This window comes from Vitis vinifera, chromosome 19, assembly GCF_030704535.1.
Source record: "Vitis vinifera cultivar Pinot Noir 40024 chromosome 19, ASM3070453v1".
Classification (NCBI taxonomy): domain Eukaryota; kingdom Viridiplantae; phylum Streptophyta; class Magnoliopsida; order Vitales; family Vitaceae; genus Vitis; species Vitis vinifera.
Genome location: NC_081823.1, coordinates 22,208,960 through 22,235,837, shown reverse-complemented (window position 1 = coordinate 22,235,837; position 26,878 = coordinate 22,208,960). Strand labels below are relative to the sequence as shown.

General features: G+C 39.4%; 1 protein-coding gene and 1 pseudogene across 12 annotated transcripts; one reads left to right on the top strand and one right to left on the bottom strand.

Annotated features, from left to right (window-relative positions):
- The first annotated feature begins 427 nt into the window (after positions 1–427).
- LOC100242208 (proteinaceous RNase P 1, chloroplastic/mitochondrial) lies at positions 428–25,129 on the top strand. Of its 12 annotated transcripts, none has more exons than XM_059735686.1 (9): positions 428–540; positions 1,273–2,472; positions 9,726–9,815; positions 9,891–10,072; positions 13,415–13,535; positions 14,438–14,506; positions 14,593–14,775; positions 16,852–16,930; positions 17,379–17,396. In XM_059735686.1, exons 2-7 carry the CDS (start codon positions 1,321–1,323, stop codon positions 14,713–14,715), a joined length of 1,737 nt encoding a protein of 578 aa, XP_059591669.1. In that variant the 5' UTR covers positions 428–540; positions 1,273–1,320; the 3' UTR covers positions 14,716–14,775; positions 16,852–16,930; positions 17,379–17,396. The 12 variants fall into 12 exon arrangements, with proteins under 12 accessions (XP_059591669.1, XP_059591665.1, XP_059591670.1 ...); XM_059735688.1 differs by lacking the exons at positions 14,438–14,506; positions 14,593–14,775 and adding exons at positions 19,098–19,175; positions 22,374–25,129 and having other exon boundaries at positions 434–540; positions 1,241–2,472; positions 17,379–17,455; XM_059735683.1 differs by lacking the exons at positions 14,438–14,506; positions 14,593–14,775 and adding exons at positions 22,374–23,718; positions 23,878–25,129 and having other exon boundaries at positions 434–540; positions 1,241–2,472; positions 17,379–19,175.
- Positions 23,978–25,200, bottom strand: LOC100249095 (protein PAT1 homolog; annotated as a pseudogene).
- Positions 25,201–26,878: the final 1,678 nt, after the last annotated feature.

Sequence of the window (26,878 nt, the reverse complement as noted above, 5' to 3'; positions counted from 1 at the left end):
AATATTTGATTTTATTGAATAAAAATAATTTATACATAAATATAATACATAAAAAATTGCAATAATCCTTACTTCCTTAGTATTATAAGGAAAAGATCGATGTGGTTTCATTATATTGTTAGATGAATGGAGTTTATCTTGTTGAAGACAATATTTATTTAAAAATTTTTAAAATACTTTTATTGAAACATATTTTATTATATTTTAAATAAAAATTTAAATTAATTTATATAAAATGTTTTATTTGAGATTTAATTTTTTAAATTTTATTAAAAATACGTAATATCAATTTTTTTTATTAATATTAATTTATTTAATAATCAAAATAAAAGTCGATAATTAATAATTATTTATATAGACGGAGGAAAATTATTCTCATGATTTGTTTATTTTTTATTTTTATCTATACTAAATCTAAAAATCAAAAGGACACCCACTTCTCTCACTCGGGCATCAAGAAGCCCTTTTCTGAAGTTGTCCTCCAGACGAGAGAATCCCTAAAAAAGCCCTATTTTCCTCTGCCACTCTCAATCCTCGCAGGTGCTAATCTAATCATGTTATTATTATTTTTTTGCAACCCCCATTTGATTCCCAAGAAAATCCATACACAATTCGATTTCCGGGAAAATTCATCCTCGTTTGATTTCCGAGAAAATCCATGCAAAACCCCAAAGAAAACCAAAAAAATTGCTTTTCTTTTGCTTCCTGTGTTTTCTGGATCTGTTTTAGGGTCTCTTTGCTGTTGTGCCATTGGATTTAAATTTCACGAACCCTAAATCCACGATTTTTGAGCCAGGCTGAAAAACACAACCTTTGCCTGCAAATCATGATCAGATTACCAAATAGCATTTTATGTTTTTTTTTTTTTAAAAAAAAATTGGACAGATTTTGTATCCTGTGCGCGGGCTGGACTGGTAGGTAATAACGGGAAATTTCCCGCAGGTAAAAATACCGAAATATCGGCGATTTTTTGAAATTCTCCTCCGGTTGCTCCGCGTCCACTAGCGATTTATCGCCTATTTATCGGTCCCCACCGATATTTCGGAGAAATATCGGCGCTTTTACCGATTTGTTAGCGATATTCCTGAAAATCGATAATCGGGTTCGAACATCGTTTCCAGGCCGACCGATATCCGATATTTCGGAGAAATATAGCCGATAAATTCCGATTTTTCAATTCATGCTTGCCACTGTTGCCCTCCTTGCTCACGATTTCTTTTCTTTTCTTTAAACCAAACAGGCCATTAATTGTTTGTTTTTTCACCTTTCAAGCTCTCTGCGCATCTATTTGAAATAGAGGAGGAACAATCATCGGTAGTGATGCTGACGCGCGCCCGTTGTCTTTCCTTCTTCTTCGCCAAAACCCCAATACTTTGCCATGTCGGCCATACTCGCCTACGCCCACTTCTCCACGGTTGCTCTCATCACCATTTCAAACCCACTACCTACAGTCCCTACATCAAAGATCGCATTTTTATGAACAAATCAGCGCATTTCTCGAATTTAGCTCTCTCTGCAACCAATAAATATATTCCTGAATCGTCAGCAGCAGCAAAAACAATGTCCAACAAAGCCAGGAAGAAGGCCAGACGAGAATCGCCTGAAGGAGTGCTCAGATTTAAACTAGATATGTGTTCGAAGCGCGGTGATGTTGTGGAAGCTCTTCGCCTTTATGATGAGGCTAGGAGTCTAGGGGTTCCGCTTAGCCAGCACAATTACAATGTTTTATTGTATTTGTGCTCTTGTTCGGGGTCGAATGGGGATGAGAATGTGGTGAATTTGGCGTTGAAGAGAGGTTTTGAGATTTTTAAGCAAATGGGTGTTGATGGAATTGAGCCTAACGAGGCTACATTTACTAGTGCGGCGAGGTTGGCCTGTGCGATGGAGGACCCAGAAATGGCGTTTAATTTGGTGAAGCAGATGAAGAGTTGTGGTATTCCCCCCAAGTTGAGGTCGTATGGACCACCACTGTTTGGGTTTTGTAAGAAGGGGGATGCGAATAGAGCATATGAGGTCGATGCCCACATGGTGGAATCCGGTGTGGTTGCTGAAGAACCTGAGCTCTGTGCTCTGCTTGGGCTTAGTGTGGAGTCGCGGTGGGTGGACCAGGTGTATGAGATGATGCACCGCTTGCGAGCATCCGTGAGGCAGGTCTCAGAATCAACTGCTGAGGTTGTTGAACGATGGTTCAATTCCGAAGATGCTGCAGGAGTTGGGGAGGAGAATTGGGACGTGGGGAAGGTGAGGGAAGGGGTTGTCAAAGGGGGAGGGGGCTGGCATGGGCAAGGGTGGCTGGGGAAAGGGAAATGGAAGGTGGGGAGGACTGAGATGGATGAGGCGGGTGTGTGTCAGTCGTGTGGCGAGAAGCTTGTTGGCATTGATATTGATCCAAGGGAGACTGAGAACTTTGCTAGCTCTTTGACCAAGTTGGCTTGCCAAAGAGAAGTTAAGGCAGATTTTGTCCAGTTTCAGGTATGGCACCAGCTTTCTGCTTCCCCTAAGTTTCTGAGATTCATGGAGAATTAGTTATTTGTAGTGCACATGAATTTGGAAATGGATATATATTGTTGATTAGATTATTAAATCTCTCTTGTTAGGTGCCGATCAACTTTTGATGCAACAAACAAATATTTGGATTAAGGCATCAATTTCCATTCCAAATCTATATAAGAAGTTTTGGTATATGGCTTGCAACAAATGCAACAAAGGCACTACTGTTGTATTTGAACAATCATTTACTTGTTGCCATAGAGTTATGCTAGAGATTGCTCTCCTTAGCTGGGTTTGTATGGGGGACATCAAGGGGTATCTTTGATACGATGACTATATTCAGTTGATTGGAAGATATCCCAGGGGCAGAGTCTTATGAGATTGTGCTACACAACTAACATTTGGATTATTTGGATCACCAAGATCTTTTAAGCAAGAGGAAATTGACTGATTAATACGGGATAACATCTGTGCTCAGTTTCTTTGTGGTTCTATTTCCTGATAGTTCTCTAACATCCTTATTGGTGTCAATGGGGTTTTGAAACTTACGTGTCCAGTAGCTCAGATCTTGAATATGTTTTCCCCTTACTCTGCCTTGCATTTACCATCTCTATTCTTGTCCTTTTCACTAATGTCTTATCATCCTTAATAAAATTTGTATCAATGTACTAACTCATGTTGGTAAAAACACTCTTCTCTGATCTCCATTCATCTCTCACTAGGGTTTTGTGAAGTAGTGCAAGGAAATCATAGTCCATGACTTGAGAACTGTTTTTAGGAAGTCAATTCTAATTCAGTTTTGATGAGTTGTTTTCTCTGATCAGACAAAAATATTCCTAGTTTTGTAGCAGTGCTTTGTTACCTAGGTTAATGCTAGGGAAACTTTAATGATTCAAGTTATCAATACTTAATTTTTATTTTTTTGGTCTTGTGATTAAGTTGTCAATAAAATATTCAGGTTTTATATTGACATGAACAAACAAATTTATTGGGCATGGGAGAGAAAGAGAGAGAGGGCGAGAGAGAGAGAGAGGGCGTGAGGGAGCGTGAGAGCGCATGCGATGGCGACGACGATGAGACCGGCGAGGCGAGTCGAAAGCGAAGCTTCACGGTGGAATCCAAGACTTTCGAGCTTGCCCTGGATGAAAGGAAAGGGAAACGTCAGATTCTCATTGTGGAGAAGAAGCGGGGGGTCTCGACTTGGGTTCGATTAGGGTTGGAAAGCTTAGGGCTCTTCAAGGAGGGACTAATCCATTGTATACGAGACGAGAAAGAAGGGAGATGGGAAAAGGAGTGGAAAGAAAGAGGCAAGTTGTATACATTGGCTGGGGGTTTCAACAGAGCGGGTGGTTTTTTAAGGTTGGGGGTTGTGGATCTGGAACGAAAAAGGTTTTGTATCTTCTTACCGAGAGTAGGAGGGACAAAAGAGGATGGACGGCTATGGCGGAGATGGTACGTCAAATGGAAGAGCTGGTTGGTAGAAGAACAGATTTGCAGGAAGTAAGGACCATCGGCAAAGCTACTCCGGCGAAATCATACGCAGAAGCAGTCATGAGAACAAATCGGAATGGCTTAAACGCAATCAAGATGAAGGTCACTAGGGAGGAGATTGCTGGTAATTTACAGAAGCTGGAGCACTGCCTCGTCGCGAGCTGGAAGTCCAACAAAAAGGAAGAAGAAGACTTGGAGAGGTTGGGAAGTCTTTGGGCGAATTCTTGGGGCCTAAAAGGCAAGCTAGGGTTGGCCAAGTTGGAACGAGGTAGGGCATTGTTGGAGTTTGAAGATCTAAGAGAGGCACACCGTGTGGTCTCCTCGGGGAGCAGAGTGATGGGAGGAGCCCACTTAGGGTTGGATCTATGGAATCCAAAGACGGGATGTTGGGTAGAGGAGGAGATGGAACAGGAAGCTTGGGTTAAAATCTTCGGCCTTCCAATTTCGCTATGGAGCCCGGTGATTCTGAAGAAAATAGGGGAGGAATGTGGGGGCTTTGTAGAAATTGACGAGCGACAAGGTCGATGGGGGAGATTCAATGGGCTAGGATACTGGTCAAAATAAGAGGTGATTTTAGACCGAGTATGTTAGAAATTGAGGTAGAGGAGGAGGTATACACTGTGGCACTGTGGTGGGAGATTAGGCCGGTGGTGAGACAGATCTTCTCTGTGACGGAAAACAGAAGGAGAAATGAGGTCAGGGGTGACTTGTATTCACGCGCGGAGAAGCGCGTGGGGAAGGAACTGGTAGATGCGGGAATCGAGGAACTGCACCTGCCAGTTGATGGGAGTGTTCTGCAAGAGAATGGGCCGGGTCTAGTACTCGGGAACCGGATCCATGGCCTGGTGCCCCGGGATTGGGTCTATTCAGATGGAAGAGTGGCTGGGTTGACCGCATGTGGCCCAAATATGGGTCTTAATGAGTTGGAAAAGGATGGTGGGCCGACTAAAATAGACGGGCCTTTGGGCTGAATTTTAAAAAATAAGACAAAGGTGGCTGGTGATTCAGAGGCAGGCCCATCGTCTAGTAGTTGGGCTGCTGAACTGGGCTGCCCTCTTTTAGTTGAGGTGGAAGGCCTGGAAAGGGAGGGCCCAACTGGTCCCCTAGAGAAGGTTGGTTTTTTGGGCCGTTTTATCTCCAGAAAAGGACCCATTTCAGAGGATCCTTTGTTGAGCTGGGTGCCAGAGGAGTTTAGAAGGGAACAGAGGGATGAAGGCTTTTCGATGACTGACCGAGCGCTGGCAGAGGAAGCTAAAAGGTATGCACTGATTTCCGATCCTAAAGGAAAACGGGTTATGGGGACACCTATTCTTCTCTCTTCTAATTCTGATTGGGCTCCGGAGGGGGAGTCTTTCGATCGCCCAGGGGGAATTGAGGAGGAATTATGGGGGGACAAGTCAACATGGTTAACAGTCTATGAGAGGAACGTTGAGAATGAAAATGGATCCTGGAAGTTGGGAGAGGCTAACAAAAACAGAGACAAGGTTAGGGGCAAGGAGGGGAATACTGGTGTCTCTGGTTCTCAAGATACCGAAAATGAGAAAGAGGAGCTATGGGAGGACTGTAGTTTAGCAAAATTTAGCCAATTCCTAGGATTCTCTACGGAGGGGCTGGAAAAGGAGATATTGAATTTTCTGATTAAAATCAGAAAGAAGCGGGAAAAGATTCACAGCAAAGAACTTTTGGAGAAGTCCAAGTTTGAAAGGGAACTAAAGAGGTTGGAATGCTCTGTCAATTATGAGGGGGGGAATAAGCAGAAAGGTCCTTCACAGGGCAAAGGGAATCAGTTGATAGTTGCCCAATGAAGTTGAAGATTATAATTTGGAATGTGAGGGGAGCTAATGACAGCTCTAAGAGGAAAATTATTAAGAACTATATAAGGAACCAGAGGGTGGACCTAATGTGTATTCAGGAAACCAAGATTCAGGAGATGTCGGAGGGTATTGTGAGAAGTCTGGGCTCGGGGAGATTTATAGAGTGGAGAGCCCTAAATGCGGAGGGGGCTGCGGGTGGCATTTTGATATGCTGGGACAAGAGGGTTTTGGATATTTTGGATTGGGAGGAGGGTCAGTTCTCTTTGTCTTGTAGATTCAAGACTACAGAAAATGGGGGCTCCTTGGGTTTTCACGGGAGTGTATGGTCCTTTTACCAAAGTGGAAAGGGAGGGTATGTGGGAAGAACTTGGGGCAATAAGAGGCCTTTGGGATGATCCCTGGTGTCTTGGTGGGGATTTTAATATCACTCTGTTTCAACAAGAAAGGAGCAGCCAAAGAAGAATCAGCTCAGCCATGCGGAGATTTGCAGAGACTGTGGATGATCTAGAGCTGGTGGACCTGCCCCTTCAGGGGGGAGAGTTCACATGGAATGAGGGGCTTAATAATCAGGCGTGGGCTAGACTAGACAGATTTTTAGTTTCCCCTAGCTGGTTAGATCAGTTTAGTGGAGTCACTCAGAGCAGGTTGTCTCGGCCAATTTCTGATAATTTTCCAATCGTGTTAGAGGGGGGTGGAATAAGAAGAGGCCCAACCCCGTCTAGATTCGAAAATATGTGGCTTAAGGTTGAGGGGTTTAAAGACATTGTTAGAACCTGGTGGCAGGGAATTGAAGTCAGGGGCAGCGCTAGCTATAGATTGGCTGTTAAAATGAAGAAAATTAAAAAGAAGCTGAAAGTGTGGAACAAAGAGGTTTTTGGGAGGCTGGAAACTAATAAAGCTTCAGCCTTACAACAAGTAGATTTTTGGGATCGGGTGGAAAGTGAGAGAATCTTGACTGTGGAGGAAGCTGAATTAAAAAAGGAAGCTAAAGATTCCTTTAAGAAATGGGTCCTGTTGGAGGAAGCCCATTGGAGACAGCACTCAAGGGAGATTTGGTTAAGGGAGGGGGATAGAAACACGGGGTTCTTCCATAGAATGACAAGTGCTCATTGAAGAAACAACGCTATGGACAGAATTAAGGTTAATGGGGAGTGGCTAGTAGAGGAGCAGGAGGTGAGAGAAGGAGTTGTGAATTCGTTTCAGCAGATGCTTTCTGAAGATATGGTTTGGCAGGCGGATATTGGTAGAATTCAGGTGGGTTGCATCAGCCAGCAAGAAGCAGAGAGTCTGGAAATCCCATTTGCAGAGATTGAGATTTATTCGGCGTTGATGGAGATGAATGGGGATAACGCCCCTGGCCCGGATGGTTTTACTGTATCCTTTTGGCAAAATGCATGGGATTTTACCAAAGAGGAGATCATGGAGCCTTAACAACACTTTCTTGGTGTTGATACCTAAGAAAAGCAGGGCTGAGGATCTTGGAGACTTTAGACCTATCAGCCTGTTGGGGGGGGCTCTATAAACTTTTGGCTAAAGTCTTAGCTAATAGGCTCAAAAAAGTGATTGGTAAGGTGGTCTCTATTGCTCAGAATGCCTTTGTAATGGGAAGACAAATTCTGGATGCGTCTTTAATTGCTAATGAGGTGATAGAGTCGTGGCAGAAGAGAAAAGAAAAGGGCCTTATTTGCAAATTGGATATAGAAAAAGCTTATGACAACATCAATTGGAATTTCTTAATGAAGGTCCTTCAAAAGATGGGCTTTGGGACCAAGTGGGTGGGATGGATGTGGAGTTGCGTGTCTTCTGCTAAATTCTCTATTCTGGTTAATGGAGTGCCAGCTGAGTTTTTCCCTAGCACTAGAGGGCTTCGTCAAGGGGATCCTCTATCCCCTTACCTCTTTGTTATGGGAATGGAGGTTCTGGACGTCCTTATCAGGAGAGCGGTGGAGGGGGGATATCTTTCAGGATGCAACATTCGGGGTGGTAGTAGAACTTCCTTGAATATCTCCCACCTATTTTTTGCTGATGACACAATTGTGTTTTGTGAGGCGAGCAAAGAGCAAGTTTCTCACCTAAGCTGGATTCTCTTTTGGTTTGAAGCGGCTTCGGGTCTTCGAATTAATCTAGCCAAAAGCGAAATCATTGCAGTTGGAGAAGTGGAGGAGATTCTTGAGATGGCAGCTGAGTTAGGGTGCAGGGAGGGGTCTCTGCCCTCTCATTATTTGGGTCTCCCCTTAGGGGTCCCCAATAGGGCTACTTCTATGTGGGATGGAGTGGAAGAGAGGGTCAAGAGGAGACTTGCGCTTTGGAAAAGACAGTACATCTCCAAAGGGGGGAGGATCACTCTCATAAAAAACACCTTGGCTAGCATGCCAATTTACCAAATGTCTATTTTCCGAATGCCCAAGTCTGTTGCTAAAAGAGTGGAGAAAACCCAAAGAGATTTCCTATGGGGGGGAGGAAAATTGGACGGAAAAGTTCACTTAGTTAAATGGGATGCGGTCTGTACAGAAAAACACAAGGGAGGGCTAGGATTAAGGAGAATAGCCACTCTGAATAGAGCCTTATTGGGCAAGTGGATTTGGAGGTTTGCTTGTGAAAAGGATAACCTTTGGAAACAAGTGATCACTACGAAATATGGGCAAGAGGATTATGGTTGGAGGTCAAAGAAGGCTAGTGGGGCGGCTGAAGTAGGGGTCTGGAAGGAGATTATGAAAGAATCTGAATGGTGTTGGGAAAATTTGGCTTTTCTAGTTGGGAAGGGTTCTAAAATCAAATTTTGGAAAGATAGTTGGTGCACTGACACTCCGTTGTCCCAATGCTTCAATCATCTTTTTGTCCTTGCCGCGCATAGGGATGCTACGATTGAGGAGATGTGGGACCAAGATTCGGGCCAAGGAGATTGGAATCTTGTTTTTGTGAGGGACTTCAATGATTGGGAGTTGGATATGGTTGGGGAGCTGCTTCATACTTTGAGGGGTCATAGGCCTTCCCTGGAGGATGATTCAGTTATGTGGAGGCAGGGAAGAAATGGTCTTTTCAGGGTCAAAGAAGCTTACAGGTTGCTAGACAAGCCTAATGCCACAGTATTTCCCGCAAGGAGAATATGGGTGGATAGGGTGCCAACTAAAGTCTGTTTTTTTGCTTGGGAGGCTACGTGGGGGAAGGTGCTCACTCTGGACGACTCCAGATAAGAGGGGTGCAACTCCCAAATTGTTGCTTTTTGTGTAGTTGTGAAGAAGAGAATGTAAATCATATTCTTTTACACTGTATAGTGACTAGAGCCCTATGGGATATTATTTTTGGGTTGATAGATGTTAAGTGGGTCCTCCCAGAAACTGTAAAGGAGACTTTAATCTCCTGGAGGGGTTCATTTGTAGGGAAGAAAAGGAAAAAGATTTGGAAATCGATTCCGTTATGTATTTTTTGGACGGTTTGGAGGAGAGGAATAGGTTAGCCTTTAGGGGGGGTGCGTTGAATATTCAGAAATTAAAGAATTCTTTTGTCTGTAACTTGTGGAATTGGGCCAAAGTGTATTTAGGTGAGGAGTCTTTCTCCCTTATAGGATTTTTGGAGTGGATAGCTTCCACTTAAGGGGAGGTAGTTCTTTTTGGTCCTTTTTCTCTTTTTGAGGTTGTAGCCGTCTTGTATACTCCTTGTATGCTTTGTGGCGTTTAGCCTTTTCTATTGCATATCTTGTTTACTTATCAAAAAAAAAATATTGACATGAGCAAACATTTTTAGCTTAGATATATTTCATTGGTCTAATTTAAGAGATCAATATACTCATAGTTCATCAAGTTATTGTTGAAAATGTGTTTATTGTCATAGTCGATGGCCGATATTTGCTACTTGTTTATGCTTCAAGCGAGTGATTCATAAAACAAATGCCAGTCAGATCCTGACTAATTTAGAGGTGAACTCATTCAGGAGTGGCTTCAGTGGCATGGTCCATTTGATGCAGTGGTAGATGGTGCCAATGTGAGCCTGATCAATCAAAAGAGCTTCAGCTTTTTCGAGGTTAGCATTTTCTGAGTTTAAGCTCTATGATGACAATTTCCTTTTTAGCAGCTTAATGATTTCATTTGGTTGCAGCTTAACTCTGTTGTAAATTGCTTACGTCAAATAAGTCCATCAAAGCAATTACCACTTGTTATCTTGCATAGAAGTCGTGTAACTGGTGGTCCTGCTCAGAATCCCAATAACGAGAAGTTGATACAGAGTTGGAAAAAATCTGGTGCACTTTATGCTACGCCTGCTGGTTCAAATGATGATTGGTAGGACCTTGTTTTTTCAAACACAAATGGTTTGCACAGTTTTTCCTAATGCAGTTTATTTTCTTCTGCTTTTATATTTTTGCATCATCTACATTCTGTCCTCTGTGGATCATGATGCTGGACTGAGTGGGTTCTCTATGAGGATTTGATAAATAAATATATTAATAAACAAAAGCTCAAAAGCGACCATGTTTACCCATGTTGGAAAAAGAGAATTTGAAAATCAACATGTAAGAGAAATTTAAAAAATCCATGAAAAACAATAATCATTCCTAACACATTGTTCTTTATCTAAAGAAGAATCTTTCAGAGTCAACATGTTTCGGCTTCAAAATGGAGAAGTCATTTTGTTCAGAAAGTTTATTGTTCTTGAACTGAGCTGGTTTCTCAGAAATTCAAAATTGATTACAAAGCTGGACGGCACAGCTATTTAAATAGATAGCTAGAGAATAGCTAATAATTCTGCCGCCTAGAAATTTGGAGACTTAATCAAACTCAGCTAACAACCTAACGCCTAAAAAACAGGAGAAAGGATTTAAATTTAAACTCTAAACAATAATTTAAAAGAATAGTAGCTAACTCCTAGAATCTGATATAATCAGATTTATTATTTAAACAAAACAGAAATATTTGAATAACAGAAAGTATCTCCTAGATTTCCTACAGTTCCTCTCTTTGCATGCAAAACATGCGTGCACCTCTCCTAGTCCTTTTGTTCTCAGATTTCATCCACCGCCCCACCACAAAATCATTAGATGTGTGAGGTACAATTCATCAATCTCCATAAATGAAGAACAAAAAATTCCAAAACTTCAAAGCTTCTCTACTATGTAGAAATTAGTGATATACTTATTCCACCACTTCTTTAGATGTCACAATGTACCTATTTAGAACATCTAAATAACCATTGAATGACGATTCTAAGTCCTTGCCACCAGCCATGTAAGAAAGTCACCTTCAGTGAAAATAAGGCATCTTTGAACTTTATGCATACCAATTATTTGAAAATACCTTTAATTCCTATCCTGAACTAAATTATTTAATTTTAGAGTTTGGTGTCGTCTTTGGTTTTCATTAAACAAATAAAAATAATTGTTCACTTTTCTTTTATCCAATCCTCAATTATCAGTTACTAAAACTCTTTGATTTTCACCTATAATGCACTTAACATTCCTGAGGTCTCTATTTTTCCCTTTTTCCATATCCTAGCCAAAGTGTGTTTCTCTCAGTCTGCTGTGCCTAAGTCGCAATAGAGATTATTTCATGCCTTAATGTTGCCTCACTAACTACCCCTTTGGACTATTGTTGCTCCCCTCATAAGCACATTTTCTCCTCTTCAAAGTATTGGCTGCATAGGCTATAAATGAATTCATTAATGTGGTGGCTTAGTTGGCATTTTAGTGGATGTTTGCATGGCACCCATCTGGTGCATTTTCTGTGGTTTGATTTAATTTGTTGTGATTTGAGAAGCAATTATAGTTTTTTCTTGAGAGTTATTATTAAATATGTTTAATTTAATAATAACTCTCCAGAAAAACTATTATTAAACATGTTTAGTTACCCATCAAAAAAAAAATAAAAATAAATAAATATGTTTAGTTGTTAATTTATATGGAGTTACACCTCTTCTGCTGTTTCTAGAAAATTTGTTTGTCTACCTAGAAAGCTGTTGCTGCATAGGAAAGACTCAGTATCCTATGTCATTGGATTTGTAACTTAATATCTATTACTTCTAGTATGGCCATTTCCAAAGAGCCATGTTAGTGCCTGACATGAATCTCTCTCTGAACTCCTGGATGTGTCAGATGCTCTTCAAATTTGTTCAAAATTTTATTTTATTTATTTATTTTTGTATGAATGGGCCTGCATGTGTTAAGAATGCAATCAAAGCGTCAAAGTATATACCTGTCTTAAACAAAGTAATATTGTTCTAATATATGAAACTCTAATGAGACTATGTAGTTGTGTATACGATCACTATATTTGCTACCTTCTTCCAAGTATGCCATTGTTATTCTAAAAATTTAAATGAACTAGCCACCAACCAACTCATATGTTATTGCACATGTGTGCACATTGTTGTGCTCTTGCTGTATCTGTGTGCTGCTACACAAGGATTTGTCTTGTTGACATATACATATGGCATGTTTGTCTCCAAGCTATCTAGTTTTTGCTACATTATAATCTCTGTAAATATCACATTACTCTTTGTTAGGATATCTAGCAACTTGTGAGCCTTGCTTGCATCATTTATTCATTATATTCATTAATTTTAAAATTTTCAGTTCGAGGAAGAACACAAATCTTGACTTTTTATTTTTTAAAATTAATTTAATTTGTTGATTCTAGTGAATATTCAGATGAGTGTGAGTTATGTTTTAGAGTTTTAATTGCAGAAAGTGAATAATTAAGTGACTGTGAGTTATGTTTTGCATTTTTCATTGTAGAAATTTCATTTAAATGATGATAGTTAATTTCTTTCAATTTCGTTATATTTTAAAGAAATGAACTTTGAAAAAATATAATAAATTCATTTATGATCCAAACTTCATGATTTTAGTATTGTTTTCGTTTTTGAATGAGGAACATACAGAAATTTAAGGAGTTTAATTTTATTGCGAATTGGATGAGCTATTAGACAAAAATAGTGACTGCATGTAGTTGATTCTTTGTTTTGGTGTTAGAACTTTGTGGATTTATTTTAAATTCTTTCTTATCCAAATTAAGTGATTCTGATATTGGTTTCATTATTAAGTATTCTGTCAAAAAAAATTAGATCTAAAAATTTGCTTGAGAAATAAGAGAGAAAATGGTCAATATGCCTATTATATTCAGGTTTTCTTGATGATAACTTTGCCAATTTATTATAAATTTACTTCTCAGTCAAATTACATAAAATTTTGATAGTTTGATTTATTTTTAGGTCAGGAATTAATATAATTTTTCAAAAATGATTTTGGCAATTGCAAAAGTTAAAGTTTGAAAAGATAAAAGAGAAAAAAAATCAACATGACTTTATTGTCAGTGGTAACACTCCAATGGAGTTTTCATTGCTCAACAGCATGCATGAGTGGAGTAAAGAGTCTAAAGACCACAGCTTTGTTGTATAAACTAAACTATTAAATCTTTTTCATGCTTGAAAAGTTTCAGTTAAAGCTACAGTGGTTGAATGATTGCAGCACCTCTTATCTTTTATGCATGCAGATGTATGTGTGCACTTATAATTTTTTCAGTAAGAATATATATAGTCTTTACACATATGTGAGCACATGTAAGTTAAATCTAAACCCTTCTCACAGCGCAAGTTTGCTTTCACCAAAAAAGTTTCGTTGCTATTTACAGGTACTGGTTATATGCTGCTGTTAATGGTAACTGCTTGCTAGTGACAAATGATGAGATGCGAGATCATTTGTTCCAGCTGCTTGGAACTAGCTTTTTTCCTAGATGGAAGGAAAAGCATCAGGTGTTGCATCCCCATTCCTCTGAACCTGAGTTTAATCTGATGTACTAAGCTAAATCATTTTATTTTATTTATTTATTTCGTTATTTAGTATAACCTACATTTAGCAACCTAACGCACTTATGTTTAAGCCTCTTGAATTTAGCCCAACCCAAACTCTTTCTATCATCTTCAACCTTGGTATCAGTCATGAAGAATTCTAGGTAAACACTCTATTGGTAGTCTCCTTTATCATCTCTGGCAGCCTTTTTGAGAATTGCTTTGGAGATGTCCAAATCTATTTACCACATACCATTACCATGACTTTGAAAGAAGGCAAAGTGTACAAATGAATTGTTGATTACCGACTTCCATCACTGAAGGTGAGCTTTTTGCCCTTATGAATCAACTCTCAATTTCTCTTACTCAGATGAAGTTCTCCATCTGCCAATCCTAAAATCACACACCTCTGTGGGTGATGGTGTGTAAATCACCACTAAACTCTTCATCCGGGAAGCTGTAGCAAAGCAATGAGCGAATACACCCAATCAGTAAGATTTGGTGGCCTTGTGGATATAATTGCTCAAGCCTATGGACCAAAAATGCTCACTGGCATTATCCCTTTTTGATCAACAACACCCAGGCATCCACCTTCCTTGCTGATGGTCCACAATAGTGTTTTCCTTCCTCTTGATGCAGCCTATGAGGAGAACCGAATCAATCCAATCACACTACTACTCAGGGAAATCTCAGTGATTCAATCATGTCTTAACTCTTTTGTTTTTCACCTATTCTTGAAGGTCCCTTAGCTTTATTCAGCTCAACGTTTCAGAGATGAAACAGAGCTCTTTTGTCCTGGCAAAATGTGGTTGTTAATCACAATTAAACAAAATGCTTAATTGTGTCATTCTGTTGACATTTTCCAGGTTAGGCTGACGATGACTAGGCGTGGCCCTGTTCTCCATATGCCACCTCCATATTCAATTGTTATCCAGGTTTGATGAACCGAGAACGTGGTTTTCTGCAGTATCCCTTCTATATGTATCTGACGTTGCTCATAAACTTTTTATGTAAAATGTAGGAGTCAGAACAGGGTAGTTGGCATGTACCAACTGTCATAGGCGACGACCTTGAGACCCCGAGACAGTGGCTATGTGCCACCAGAACTAGGAAAAACCATCGGCATCCTCAGCATTTAGAGTGAAGTCTGAAAAATGTGCATAAGCCAACTCTACAACCTTGAGATCCTCAAGGGTTGGAGTCGGTAATTTTCATATTTGTTATATCAATTCCAACTCTTGTATCTATTTGTTTCATGGATTACTGCATACTTTGTTTTGTAACTGGTAGTTTTTGGATGTAATTTAGCAATTCCAATTCTCAGTTCTTAGTGTTTCATGGATTAGTGAATACTTTGTTCTATTCATTGTTGTCATACTAGCTTTAGATCATACCTTTTTAGCTTCCTGAATGAGACAAAATTATGCTTGGCTTCTGTGACTACCACAGCTAACACATTTTTATGGTTCACCTTAGATAACGGCTGAGCCCAAAAAGGTTCAATAGTTGTAGAGGATTGAATTATTTGACTAGTCCCTCTGAGCCTGAGTATTGAGTCTTCTTCAACATTAGCAGCAGCTATTGCTGAAAAAGTTTATCTTCTTGGGAGAACCCTTGGCCTGTTTTCCTTTTTTTTTTTTTTTTTTCTTTTTCTGTTGCCTTTATTGGGTCACGCCTCTTCTTGTCATGGCCTTTCTTCATGGCTTGCCTTTACCCATTGTCTGGGATTTGAACTCAGCCCTTAATTTGTAATCCACCAAGCAACTTGCTGCTGGCTTGAGTGTGGGTAAGTCTTGAAACCCCCCTGCCTATAAAGTTTTGCATAAGCCCACCCTTGGAGTCCATTCTTGTAATTGACCCACTTGACCTTTTGGGCATGTTATTTATGACCAGCCCCAACAAACTGAACTTGTTGACGCAACCAACCATAGTGCATGGCTATTGTCAACAATGTGGTGTTGAATAGGATGAGCAGGTTTCTTAATTGCCTCTTTGGCACCATCTAGGGAAAGATCTAAGTGAGACCTGGCACTCTATTATCCTTTGTTAGGTTTCTCCAGTGGAGCTTGACATGAACTGTACAATGCCTTCTTGTGCTGGTAAATCATTTACTTCTTTAATATGAATGGCCTTAAGGCACTGCTCCACTTCTCAAGGAAAAGTTTCAAGATCTCTCATATTCTGTATCCCGTTGATGAAATCCAGTTTTGAGAATTGCATTTTGGTTGGGCCATTAGTACTGCTTGATTGTCCACCAACCATTGCTTTTTTTTTTTTTTCTTTTAACTAATCAATTTAATCTACATGCCCCTTCCATAAACACATACTTCAACTAGCCTTGTGTTATCCCAATGAAGAATCCAAACACTGTTTGAAGACAATGCAGGCTGGAGACTTGTTGTGTGGAACCGATTTAGTGAAATGATCCCATTTTGTGCTTGATCCATGACATGCATACCACATGGCATGCCTTAGGAGCCTTGTGGGAACAAGGTGCAATGGCCACCACACAACTCTGACTAACGTGCTATTGCAGCTTATCTCAACTATCTGTTGGAGTATTTTGGACTTGTTCTTACATTTTCTATCAGTTATTTGTTTTTTCTTTTTTTCTTTTCTTTGGTAAGGATCTATTGTCCTACACTGTACATACTAATTCATTTAATGAGTTTTTTTTCTTATAATATTAAAAATCGGAATACACAATTAAGGTTCTAATCCTACTATTCTTAACAAAAATCTTTCCAATTTTGGACAAATCAAATCTTAGTTAAAGGATCATTCAATGTCTCAAACCATGCCTTGGGAGATTGTCTTAGGCCATATAAAACTTTTATCAGGCATTACACTTTCCCTCACTTCCTGAAGCTCTAAATCTCGGGTGAGGAAGTATATACACTTCCTCATGAAGGTCACAATACATGATGCTTTTTCACATCCAAATTAGGAAGGCATTCTTTGCTACAAAGCTGATATCATATAGACTTATTTTTACTTCAGCATAATGCTAGAAGGGAAAGGATTATTATGTTATAGACTAATTAGTGAGGAGAAAAGAGGACTTTTGTACATTCTCTGAAATTTAAACCTAGCTCTTTCCTTCTGGAAATAGTTTATTTGAGAAATCGTTCAAGGATTATACTGGTAGCTCCTTTTACTCAAATTGAGTAGTTTGACTTGGCTTTTTGTTTGTTTCTTCTCTTTTATTTATTTATTTTTATTATTTTATTATTTTTGGTTATTAGACTAAGTAATTTTTTATCTTTTGTGACTTTTGTAGATATTGCCCAACACGGGCATGACTTCACTTGATAGTGTTCTTACTCAGGGCATGAATATGAAGAAAAAACATGAGGTAGGTCATTGACCCGTTCGGTTTTTAAACTTCATTTTTCTTTTTTCATCTTCTCCTTTTCATTTTCTTTTTTCTATATCTCATGGAATCTAGGCCTAGAAAAATTTAAAGTGAAGGTTACACTTGGATAAACTCCTAACTGAACAATCCAAACGTCAGCAGGTCCTGCTTCTTGAATTATTTTAATTTGTCAAGAAATATATGGTTAATAACTCAGGCGATAGATTTTGGCATGGATGATCAGGGTTTACCAATTTACTTGATTTGGCTTCTAGGGAAACAGCTTGAAAATGTTGATTCATGTCCAGCACGATCTTTAGATATGGTTTTTATGTTTGGTCATTGGCTTCTAAGCAAAAGATTTCAAGTTCCCAGTTTTCCTTCTTTTCTTTCTAGACATTGAATCTGTAAGGATTCTGTGATTTGGAGGAATGGCTTTTGTGGACAGGTAGAGGTTCTTTCTGCTGTTGTCGATTCAATTGCAAACAGTGTGGGAGCTGATACAATAGTAGATGTTGGTGCTGGTCAGGTGGGCCCTGTTCTTTCTTCTTCTGTTTTCCAGTTTTGTACATGTGATCCTAATGTTGAGACTGCTTAATTTTTTTCCCTTTTTTAATCCTTTCATTTCCATTTGAACATGTTCGTGCAATCAATTATTAGCCAGGCATTATAAGGCATCTGAGCTGATGCATGCTGATTCTAAGAGTTGAAATATCTTACTGCATTTGGTTAATCTAGGTGTATTTTGATGTTTATTAGGTACATGTGGTTTTCTAGAATGATTTTAACTGTTTAAGTTGCCATTTCGTGCTTGTAGAATTGCAACAATTGATAAGAATTTTGAGGAGCTGCTTCAGCTTTTGTTTGTATATTGTCCTTTGAGAGGAAATGTGTGTTCTTTGATTTGCTCATTCTCTCTTTTTGGGATCAATCATCCTTCTTTTCACAGCCCCATTAATCTCTTCACTCTCTCTCTCTGTTTCTCTCTTCCTCTTATTAATAAACAGGTACAGTTTTATAGTTTTTACAATAAATGTAACGAAAAGGAACTATTTTACTCTGTCTGAATTGCAAATCTGAATGATTTAAATTGCCTCGATTAACCAATGAAAGATTAAATCATATCATTCCTTATCCTTGGACTTGTTTAGGTCCACTAAGTTAAATGAAACAAACCACAACAGATAGTGATACTTCAGTATATGACCACCTGGAGAGTAGTAAAAGATCAATTGTTAACAATGATGGGAAAACAAGCTACTGTAATGTATCTATAGTAATATAGAACCATGTTTAGAACATTGAAAATGGAGGAACACTGGAAACACCTAGGTTGAAGTAGCAAATCATATGGAACATGAAGCAATAATAAAGACATAAAGTAACTGCTCCCACAATAGAAGGAATGACTATCACCTGTCCCAGACATATTTCATTTACCAGAAAGGCCCCTAAAAGAAAGAAAATCTGAACTCAGTAGCTAAGAAGGACAGTGAGGGCATAATTATTTTGTTAGCTTCATTGATTGGTTAGGCTCAAAGTAAAGGCAGGTGATGTTTTTTGCTTCTTTCCCTTTCCCTTTGGGATGAGCCTTTAGGCTTATACTATATACTTACTATATACTTTGAGGGCACTGTTTTTGGTGTCTCCTCTTTTCTATATATACTACTTATCTTTACCTATTAAAAAAATCAAAAGTTTAATAGCTCCCTATGCTCCAGGAAGGAAGTCATCTTCAACAATATACAGTATGAATCCATAATTTGCCTTTCAATATCAATATCATTTTTTTTTTTTGAGAGATTCCTTTTAATACCAATATCATATCTTTATCAATTTCAGTTTTCAACTTTATTTTCCATGTCCAGTGGCATTGTCTAATTTTCAGCATCAGTTTAATAATCTTTACTGTTCAGCAGAAATATTGTTTACTTCTCATAATCTTTAAAATTCTATCTTTTTCACTTTCTTAGCACTAATTTCCTTTATTGTTATCACATGCTTTTGGTTCAGTATATCAATTTCACATCTACACATTCACAATTCAACACATCTAGCTTATTACATTTTTGGTTCTTAGTTTTAACTTCAACTTAGTGGGCTTTTACAGTTGGTTTGACTAGTCTAAGTAGAATGTATATTGGTGTGCTAAAGCTTACTGACTGATCCAGATGCCCTGACTTGGAGACATATAAAGTGAGTAGCACTGAGTGGTGGAATGTGATCTACTGGCTTCTAATCAATTGTTTGTTTATGAACATTGAATAAACCTACCAGCTCCATTACTATGACACTGCAGCTTGAATCTTCTCCCCTCTTCCTCCCACTCCAAAGGGCCTAAGAAGCCTTTTTCCTCCATGCAGAACAGCTCCACTCTTTCAAGCAACCGAGACAAACCTATCTCTCCAAATCTGATCCAGCTGGAGAAACCTCTCCTTCCCCCCTCCACCTTTTTCCCTTTCAAACAGGGATTGACCTCAATACAGATCTCAAAAGACTGAGGTAAAGGAAATTGAAATTACAAGTCCTTAAAATTCCTGTGGCAAACACAAGTATTACGATGTTTCCACACATGCCAACACAAATTTATGACAAGACAAAATTTTGACTTTAATGCTTTTGCAGCAAACACAAACGCTGAAGCTTTGTACCTAAACTCTGCCTCAAGCTTTCATCCTGCTAAAGGTATTTTCACTACTCACTTTTGACTTTCACATTGGAGAATAGAACCCGTACATGTTTGCCATGGTTCCAAAGTCCTCTGATTAGCTCACTTCCAAACTCATCTTTAGCAAAGACGTCCTCTAAGTTCCGACTCCTATTACGCCCTCCTGGCAATTTGATCCTTACTACCTTCAGGTTCCGAAGGTGAGTCGCCACCAACGAATTCACTTCATTCTTCCAAATTTGTATTGGTTCAAAATCAAATGGTTCTCCAAGAAATTGTTGTATTTGAAAATTCACAAACAAGGCCTATTAGTCAAATTGCAATACAGGTGAGTTACAATATATCTCACTCCATTGTCACCTTCTTGTGTTTTGGAGTCATAACAAAAAAAAATCTAAGATCCTCAACGACTGGGCATGCTCTGAGCAGGACAACAATGCTTGGCAATTCCCACTTCTGAAAAGAAGCATTGATTTCCAGACGTGTGCAAGAAAGGGATACCGTCCTCATACGGACCAAAGCTTTATACAGACCCTGCAGAATAGTTAATGAAAGTTTCAAAAAAATTGGTATGGTGGATATTCTTATGAAAAAACGCTAGTTTGAAACAAGCTGATACCTGAACACAGAGATTACCCATTCGAATTACTCTGACATGTGCGAAACTGGGAAGAATCTGGAGTAATACTAGATGATATCTCAGAGGCAAGAATGTATTCTGCCATGAAGTTGCCTGGAGCTGGTCCTGGGGCTCATCGAAGGTACACTCAAGGCAGTTGGTTAAATCTTTTACATGATATTTGCTCCTGGGCGCAAAGAACAGGAAGTGTAGTTTTTCTACACTTGGTGCATTAATCTCCATTGGTTTCGTGGAAAAATGAACTGGAGTCTCAATGATATCGAGCTGTTTCAGATTTGAATTGGCAGAGGTTTCAATTTTAAAATAGGTTGTCCTACTGCAGTCAAATAAGGAAAGTCGCTCCAGCAGCCGGGTGCTTGAAGTGAGCTTTCTGAGCTCTTCATCTTGAATTTCGATACTTCTGAGTGTTAGAGTTCGAAGAACGGGTAAATCAATAGAATCTAAAAATGAGGTCTTACAGCACTTGAGCCAGAGGAAAATCAATGATTTGCATGTAAAAATGGTTGGGGGTAGAATGGTTGGGGGTCAAGGATCTACACATAAACTTCAACATTGGTGACAAGCATGTGGGGAGTCAATTCTACATTCTACCCCAACCGTTTTCACATGCAAATCATTGATTTTCCTCTGGCTCAAGTGCTGTAAGACCACATTTTTAGATTCTATTGATTTACTCGTTCTTCGAACTCTAACACTCACAAGTATTGAAATTCAAGATGAAAAGCTCATAAAGCTCACTTCAAGCACCCGGCTGCTGGAGCGAGTTTCCTTATTTGACTGCAGTAGGAAAACCTATTTTAAAATTGAAACCTCTGCCAATTCAAATCTGAAACAGCTCGATATCATTGAGACTCCAGTTCATTTTTCCACGAAACCAATGGAGATTAATGCACCAAGTGTAGAAAAACTACACTTCCTGTTCTTTGCGCCCAGGAGCAAATATCATGTAAAAGATTTAACCAACTGCCTTGAGTGTACCTTCGATGAGCCCCAGGACCAGCTCCAGGCAACTTCATGGCAGAATACATTCTTGCCTCTGAGATATCATCTAGTATTACTCCAGATTCTTCCCAGTTTCGCACATGTCAGAGTAATTCGAATGGGTAATCTCTGTGTTCAGGTATCAGCTTGTTTCAAACTAGCGTTTTTTCATAAGAATATCCACCATACCAATTTTTTTGAAACTTTCATTAACTATTCTGCAGGGTCTGTATAAAGCTTTGGTCCGTATGAGGACGGTATCCCTTTCTTGCACACGTCTGGAAATCAATGCTTCTTTTCAGAAGTGGGAATTGCCAAGCATTGTTGTCCTGATCAAAGCATGCCATGTCGTTGAGGATGTTAGATTTGTTATGAATCCGAAACACGAGAAGGTGACAATGGAGTGTGATATATTGTAACTCACTTGTATTGCAATTTGACTAATAGGTTTTGTTAATGAATTTTCAGATAACACAATTTCTTGGAAAACCATTTGATTTTGAACCACTACAAATTTGGAAGAATGAAGTGAATTTGTTGGTGGTGACTCACCTTTGGAACTTGAAGGTTGTAAGGATCAAATTGCCAAGAGGGCATAATAGGAGTCGGAAGACTCGGAACTGAGAGGACGTCTTTGCTGAAGGTGAGTTTGGAATTGAGCTAATCAGAGCACTTTGGGACCATGCCAAACATGTACGGGTTCTATTCTCCAATGTGAAGGTGAAAAGTGAGTAGTGAAAATACCTTTAGCATGACGAAAGCTTGAGATAGAGTTTAGGTACAAAGCTTCAGGGTTTGTGTTTGCGGCAAAAACATTAAAGTCAAAGTTTTGTGTTCTTATAAATTTGTGTTGGCATGTGTGGAAACATCATAATACTTGTGTTTGCCACAGGAATTTTAAGGACTTGTAATTTCAATTTCCTTTACCTCAGTCTTTTGAGATCTGTATTGAGGTCAATCCTGTTTGAAAGGGAAAAATGTGGAGGGGGGAAGGGAAGGTTTCTCCAGCTGGATCAAATTTGGAGAGATAAGCTTGTCTCGGTTGCTTGAAAGAGTGGAGCTGTGATGTAGGGAGGAAAAAGGCTTCTTAGGCCCTTTGGAGTGGGAGGAAGAGGGGAGGAGATTCAAGCTGCAGTGTTGTAGTAATGGAGTTGGTAGGTTTATTCAATGTTCGGTGCTGTCAGCAGAGGCAAAGAGGTTTGCTTTGGTTTTCCTGTGAGGGAAAGTCTGGGGGGTGCACTTTGGCTGTTAAGCTCTGTAGTCTTGGGGTGGTCATTCCATCCCAAAGGGACAGGGGAGGGTTTAGCGGGAAGTTACAATTGCTGGAGAGAACAAGACAAAGGTTTCATTGACCCAATCTTATGCAGACAAAACCTGGAAAGTTTTAAGTGGAGGTAGGAAGGCTATTTGGTTCTAGTTAGAGGAAAGTGAAAGTTCTCTCTAGAATGGAAGCTTTAAAGTCTAGTTTGGTGGGCAAATGTGGGGATTTTCGTGACCCAGTTCCTGACCTGGGTGGTTTAAATACTTGGGTTGTTGAGAACTGGCAGTTGCATGGAGTGTTGTCGATTTCCTTGTTTGGGGTTTCTCTTATTTTGTTTGATTTTGAGGTTTCCTCGGACGCTTATGCAATGTCAAATAGGGGGTTGAGATGGTTTGAAAATAAACGTTTGCTTCTTAACAGATGGGCCCCTGAGGTGGGGTGTTTTCAAAGTGGGTTTTATACTAATGAAGTGTGGGTTAGATTGCTTGGTCTCCCTTTGCATCTGTGGAGCAAGGATTCGTTCAAATTGGTACCGACAGTTGTAGAGGATTCTTTGCAGTAGATGAAGTTAATACTAAAAATCTCAATAGCCAATGGGCCAGAATTCTGGTATGATCTAATGGAAGGAAAGTGTCGGGCTCCCTACAAGTGGTTGTAGGTTTTCTTTGCTTCGCTATGCAGTTGTGGTGGAAGGTTCCACCATGGATGTCTCAGCTAGTACTCAAAGGAAATGAAAATGAAAGTTGAAAGGAAGGTTCAAAAGAAAGAACACTTCCATCAATTGTTGCATTTTTCAGTTTGTAGCTCAGAGAGGCAAACTGTCTAAAAGCACTGCAGACGAACCCAGGTCTATTCCAGTAGAGTAGCAAATCAAAATCCTTCCCATGTCCTGGAAACTAAAAGCGGAGGAACATGGCAAGTCATTTGTAATGGACCTTGTACATCTACACCTATCAAGCGTCTAGTTTTTTTATCTGGAGTTCCATGACAGAACATTATAATAAGCTCTCCCATTTGAAAAAGGGTAAAGAGGCAAAGAAAACAAATATGGTTGTTTCAAGATAATATAGATATGCTCCCCCATAAAGCAGTTCAAAGTTCAGAGGGAAGAGACAGAGTGAACAAGAAAATCTAGCTTCTCTAAACTGACTCCGATCACAATATGCCCTTGCCCTTTAAGCTTTCTTCACTGGACAAGGTGCCACATCTGCTTCTAATTCAATTAAGCGTTCAAGCATGCAGGTAACACATCCAACAATATCACTAGTTCTTGAGACTTCCTTTTCAAGAAATCATTTTTTTCCAGCTTTGTCAAATTTCACGATGAGTCTGCATCAACTCAGAACATCTGCATCAACTCACTGCCACTGCCGCCACTTTGACTATTAAATCCCACTACAGGCATGGAGCAGTGTGCAAAATCCAATAACAGCTTTTTCTAGTGCTCATTGGTATGTGGAAGACTTGCAAGAGCTCGACTAACATCTTTCTACTGATGGCTCTAGCAGCATCTGCCCTCACCGCGGCCATGTTTGAAGAGGGCCTGCATGAGCAATGACTGCATGATACCATCATATTTGTTTAAGCAGTATTTTGTAAGAAGGCCAAAGAATTCATCGAAAGAGGCCTGCCACAAGGCTCGATTATTCATATTGCAGTTTCCAGCAACATGAGGATCGATTAAAATTTCAGTTGCCATCTCAAGCACAGATTTTAGTATTACAGAAGCTCCATCACCAGTAGAGCTTCCACGGGGACGGAAGGGAGGTTGCTTTGACGAACAAACCACTACTGTAAGACAAACACTTACAGCACTGAGATCCATTCCACGAACACACGAGGAAACGACCCTTGAGAGGTTAATGGTTGTTTCAGTCGCTCCAGAATCAGAGGGTAGGACACTAAATAAAAATCTTAAATGGCGAAAAATATATAGACTATTCAAATGAGCTCTCCGATTGGAAAGAGTAGCTGGAGATACTTTTGAGAGAAGCTTCCTACCCTTGGGAATTGAAACTAACCGTAGGAACACAAGATCATCCTTGGGGGCTAGCCCATCAACGTGAGCATGCTTCCCAAGCTGGTCAACCAACTGAAGTGATGTTGCGAGTCCCTCCAGTAGGGTCTGCCATCTCCGCCTCAACCGGGTCCCGCCATCTTGGAGCTAATTGAATTGTAAAAATCGATCTGTGTCATCCACATCAAGGAGAAGACAAAGACCATCCTCAAGGGCGACCCTTGCTGCAAGCATCGATTCCTGTTCCAGGGCCCAGCAACAGATGACTTTGGAGGGTCAACTTCAAGAAGAGGACGGGGTATGCGGATGGATGACAATGGAACCCTTTCAAGAGCATCAACCTGGAGAAAAGCATGTGGCTCAATGTTTGCACGGGCTCGGGGTGGGAGTTCCCTAAGGTGAGTTGGGCATAAATGGTGCTTTAACCTTGCTTGAGAAGATTTTTTTGCAAGACAAGCCTGATAGTAATAATCATCCATGTATGGATCATTGCTGTGCGTTGCAGCAAGCTGCATTCTAAGGATAGTTTCAATTTCATCAGCTGTCAATATTCTTGGATCTGAACTATGGCCACCCAACATCACTCTTCTAACTGCTAGTATAAAAGCCCTATTGAGACAAGCATGATTCGGTCTACCTTTTTGCATTGACTTGGGTCTTTGGTTCCTCAGATCACCTATCCCAAGCATTGCTTCATATTTGCTCATGATGGGTCACTACAAGAAGAATGGCTTATAGCTACAACCAACGACCCCCACTAAAGATTAAAAATGGTGTGACTACAACTGATTGTTGCATGCCAAATTGATCGTCACACGGTGTGGTTACAGGTGGTGCAATCATATGTTGTAGTTATAGGTATGGTAGTGAATATCTATTGAAATATTAGGTGGCATAAAAAATTGAGCTGCAGCGATTATTTTCTTATGGGTGCACCAACCTATAAGAAAGAACTAAAACGTTCTTTTCTTATAGCTATGTTAGCACAGGACCCCACTAAAAGGTTTAACTTATTATTTAGTTGCAGTTATTGCAACTATATGTAGGTTCTCATTTGATTTTTTTTTTGGATTATCACAATTTTTTTTTTTTTTAAATAAAATTCTATGAACTCCCACAATAATAATACTCACCTAGCAATGATCAAAATATAACGGAATTTGTTGCATTCAATCTTTATTTTAAACTATTGCAACACATGGTTAAAAGTCATCATCAAGTTGGATTGCAACACAAAATGTGGAGGGATGTTAAAATCATCATCAACAATCATGTCCACATAATTAATGTCAGTGGCTGGGTGTCTCGGATAACCAACATAGCATCAACTAAACTAGTCATGAAAATTTTTTTTATAGAAGATGTTGCCACTTTCTTGTGTTTTGTGAGGCATTACTACTACAAATCTGAATGCCTTTTTGAGTGGGGGTGGACAGAAAAAGAAAAATAAAAAGATAATAATCACATAACCTGAATGAAATTCTATGGAAAATGTAAGAAAAATCAAACTTGGGGTGATTAATAAGCCACTGTGTCAGGAGGTATGAACAATTGAATAACAATTTAACAGGGTTGGGCCTCCTGTAATTGATACAAAGGATCTTGGATGTTTCATTGGTACCAAAGATAGTTCATTTCCAATTGAATCCATGCCAAATTCAGTAGGCTAATATCCATCAAGTTGCACCTCCAAAAGAAGCTGCACAAGTAGTATACATAGACTAACTACAAACAAATGCAAACAAAGAACTAAACAACAAATTTGATTTTCTTTTTGAAACATAAAGGAGAACCAAGCTAGAAGAACAAACTATATTGACTTTGTAACGATCCACTATCAACTGTGTAGATATTGTTCATTTTGGACCCAAAGGGGCCCTCACGGCTTTAAAAAGTGTTTATAAGGTTAAGAGAAGTCAATACTTATATAATGCTAGAAACTTTCCCCCATAACCGATGTGGGATATCACAAACACCCCCCATGCAGACACAATGTCCTTATTGTGTCCCACGGGATTGTGGGGCCAAACAAACGAACACCCCTATGGGGCTAAACAAACCCTTACACCGAGGTCGGATATCGGCTTTGAAACCATTTGTAATAACTCGCTCCCAACCATGTAGATATTGTCCGCTTTGAACCTAAAGGGGCCTTCATGACTTTAAAACATGTCTACAAGGTTAAGAAAAGTCCATACTTATATAATGTCAGGAACTTTTCTCCATATCCAATGTGGGATATCACATGGATCCTCACATATCTCCGAAACTGCACATTTCAAAACCATCTAAACTCGACACCTTGTCTTTCTAAGAAGTTTGCCTTCTAGTTTTCAGACATACTTAGAAGCCCTAATAAATCATATTAAAAAACTAAAAACCATG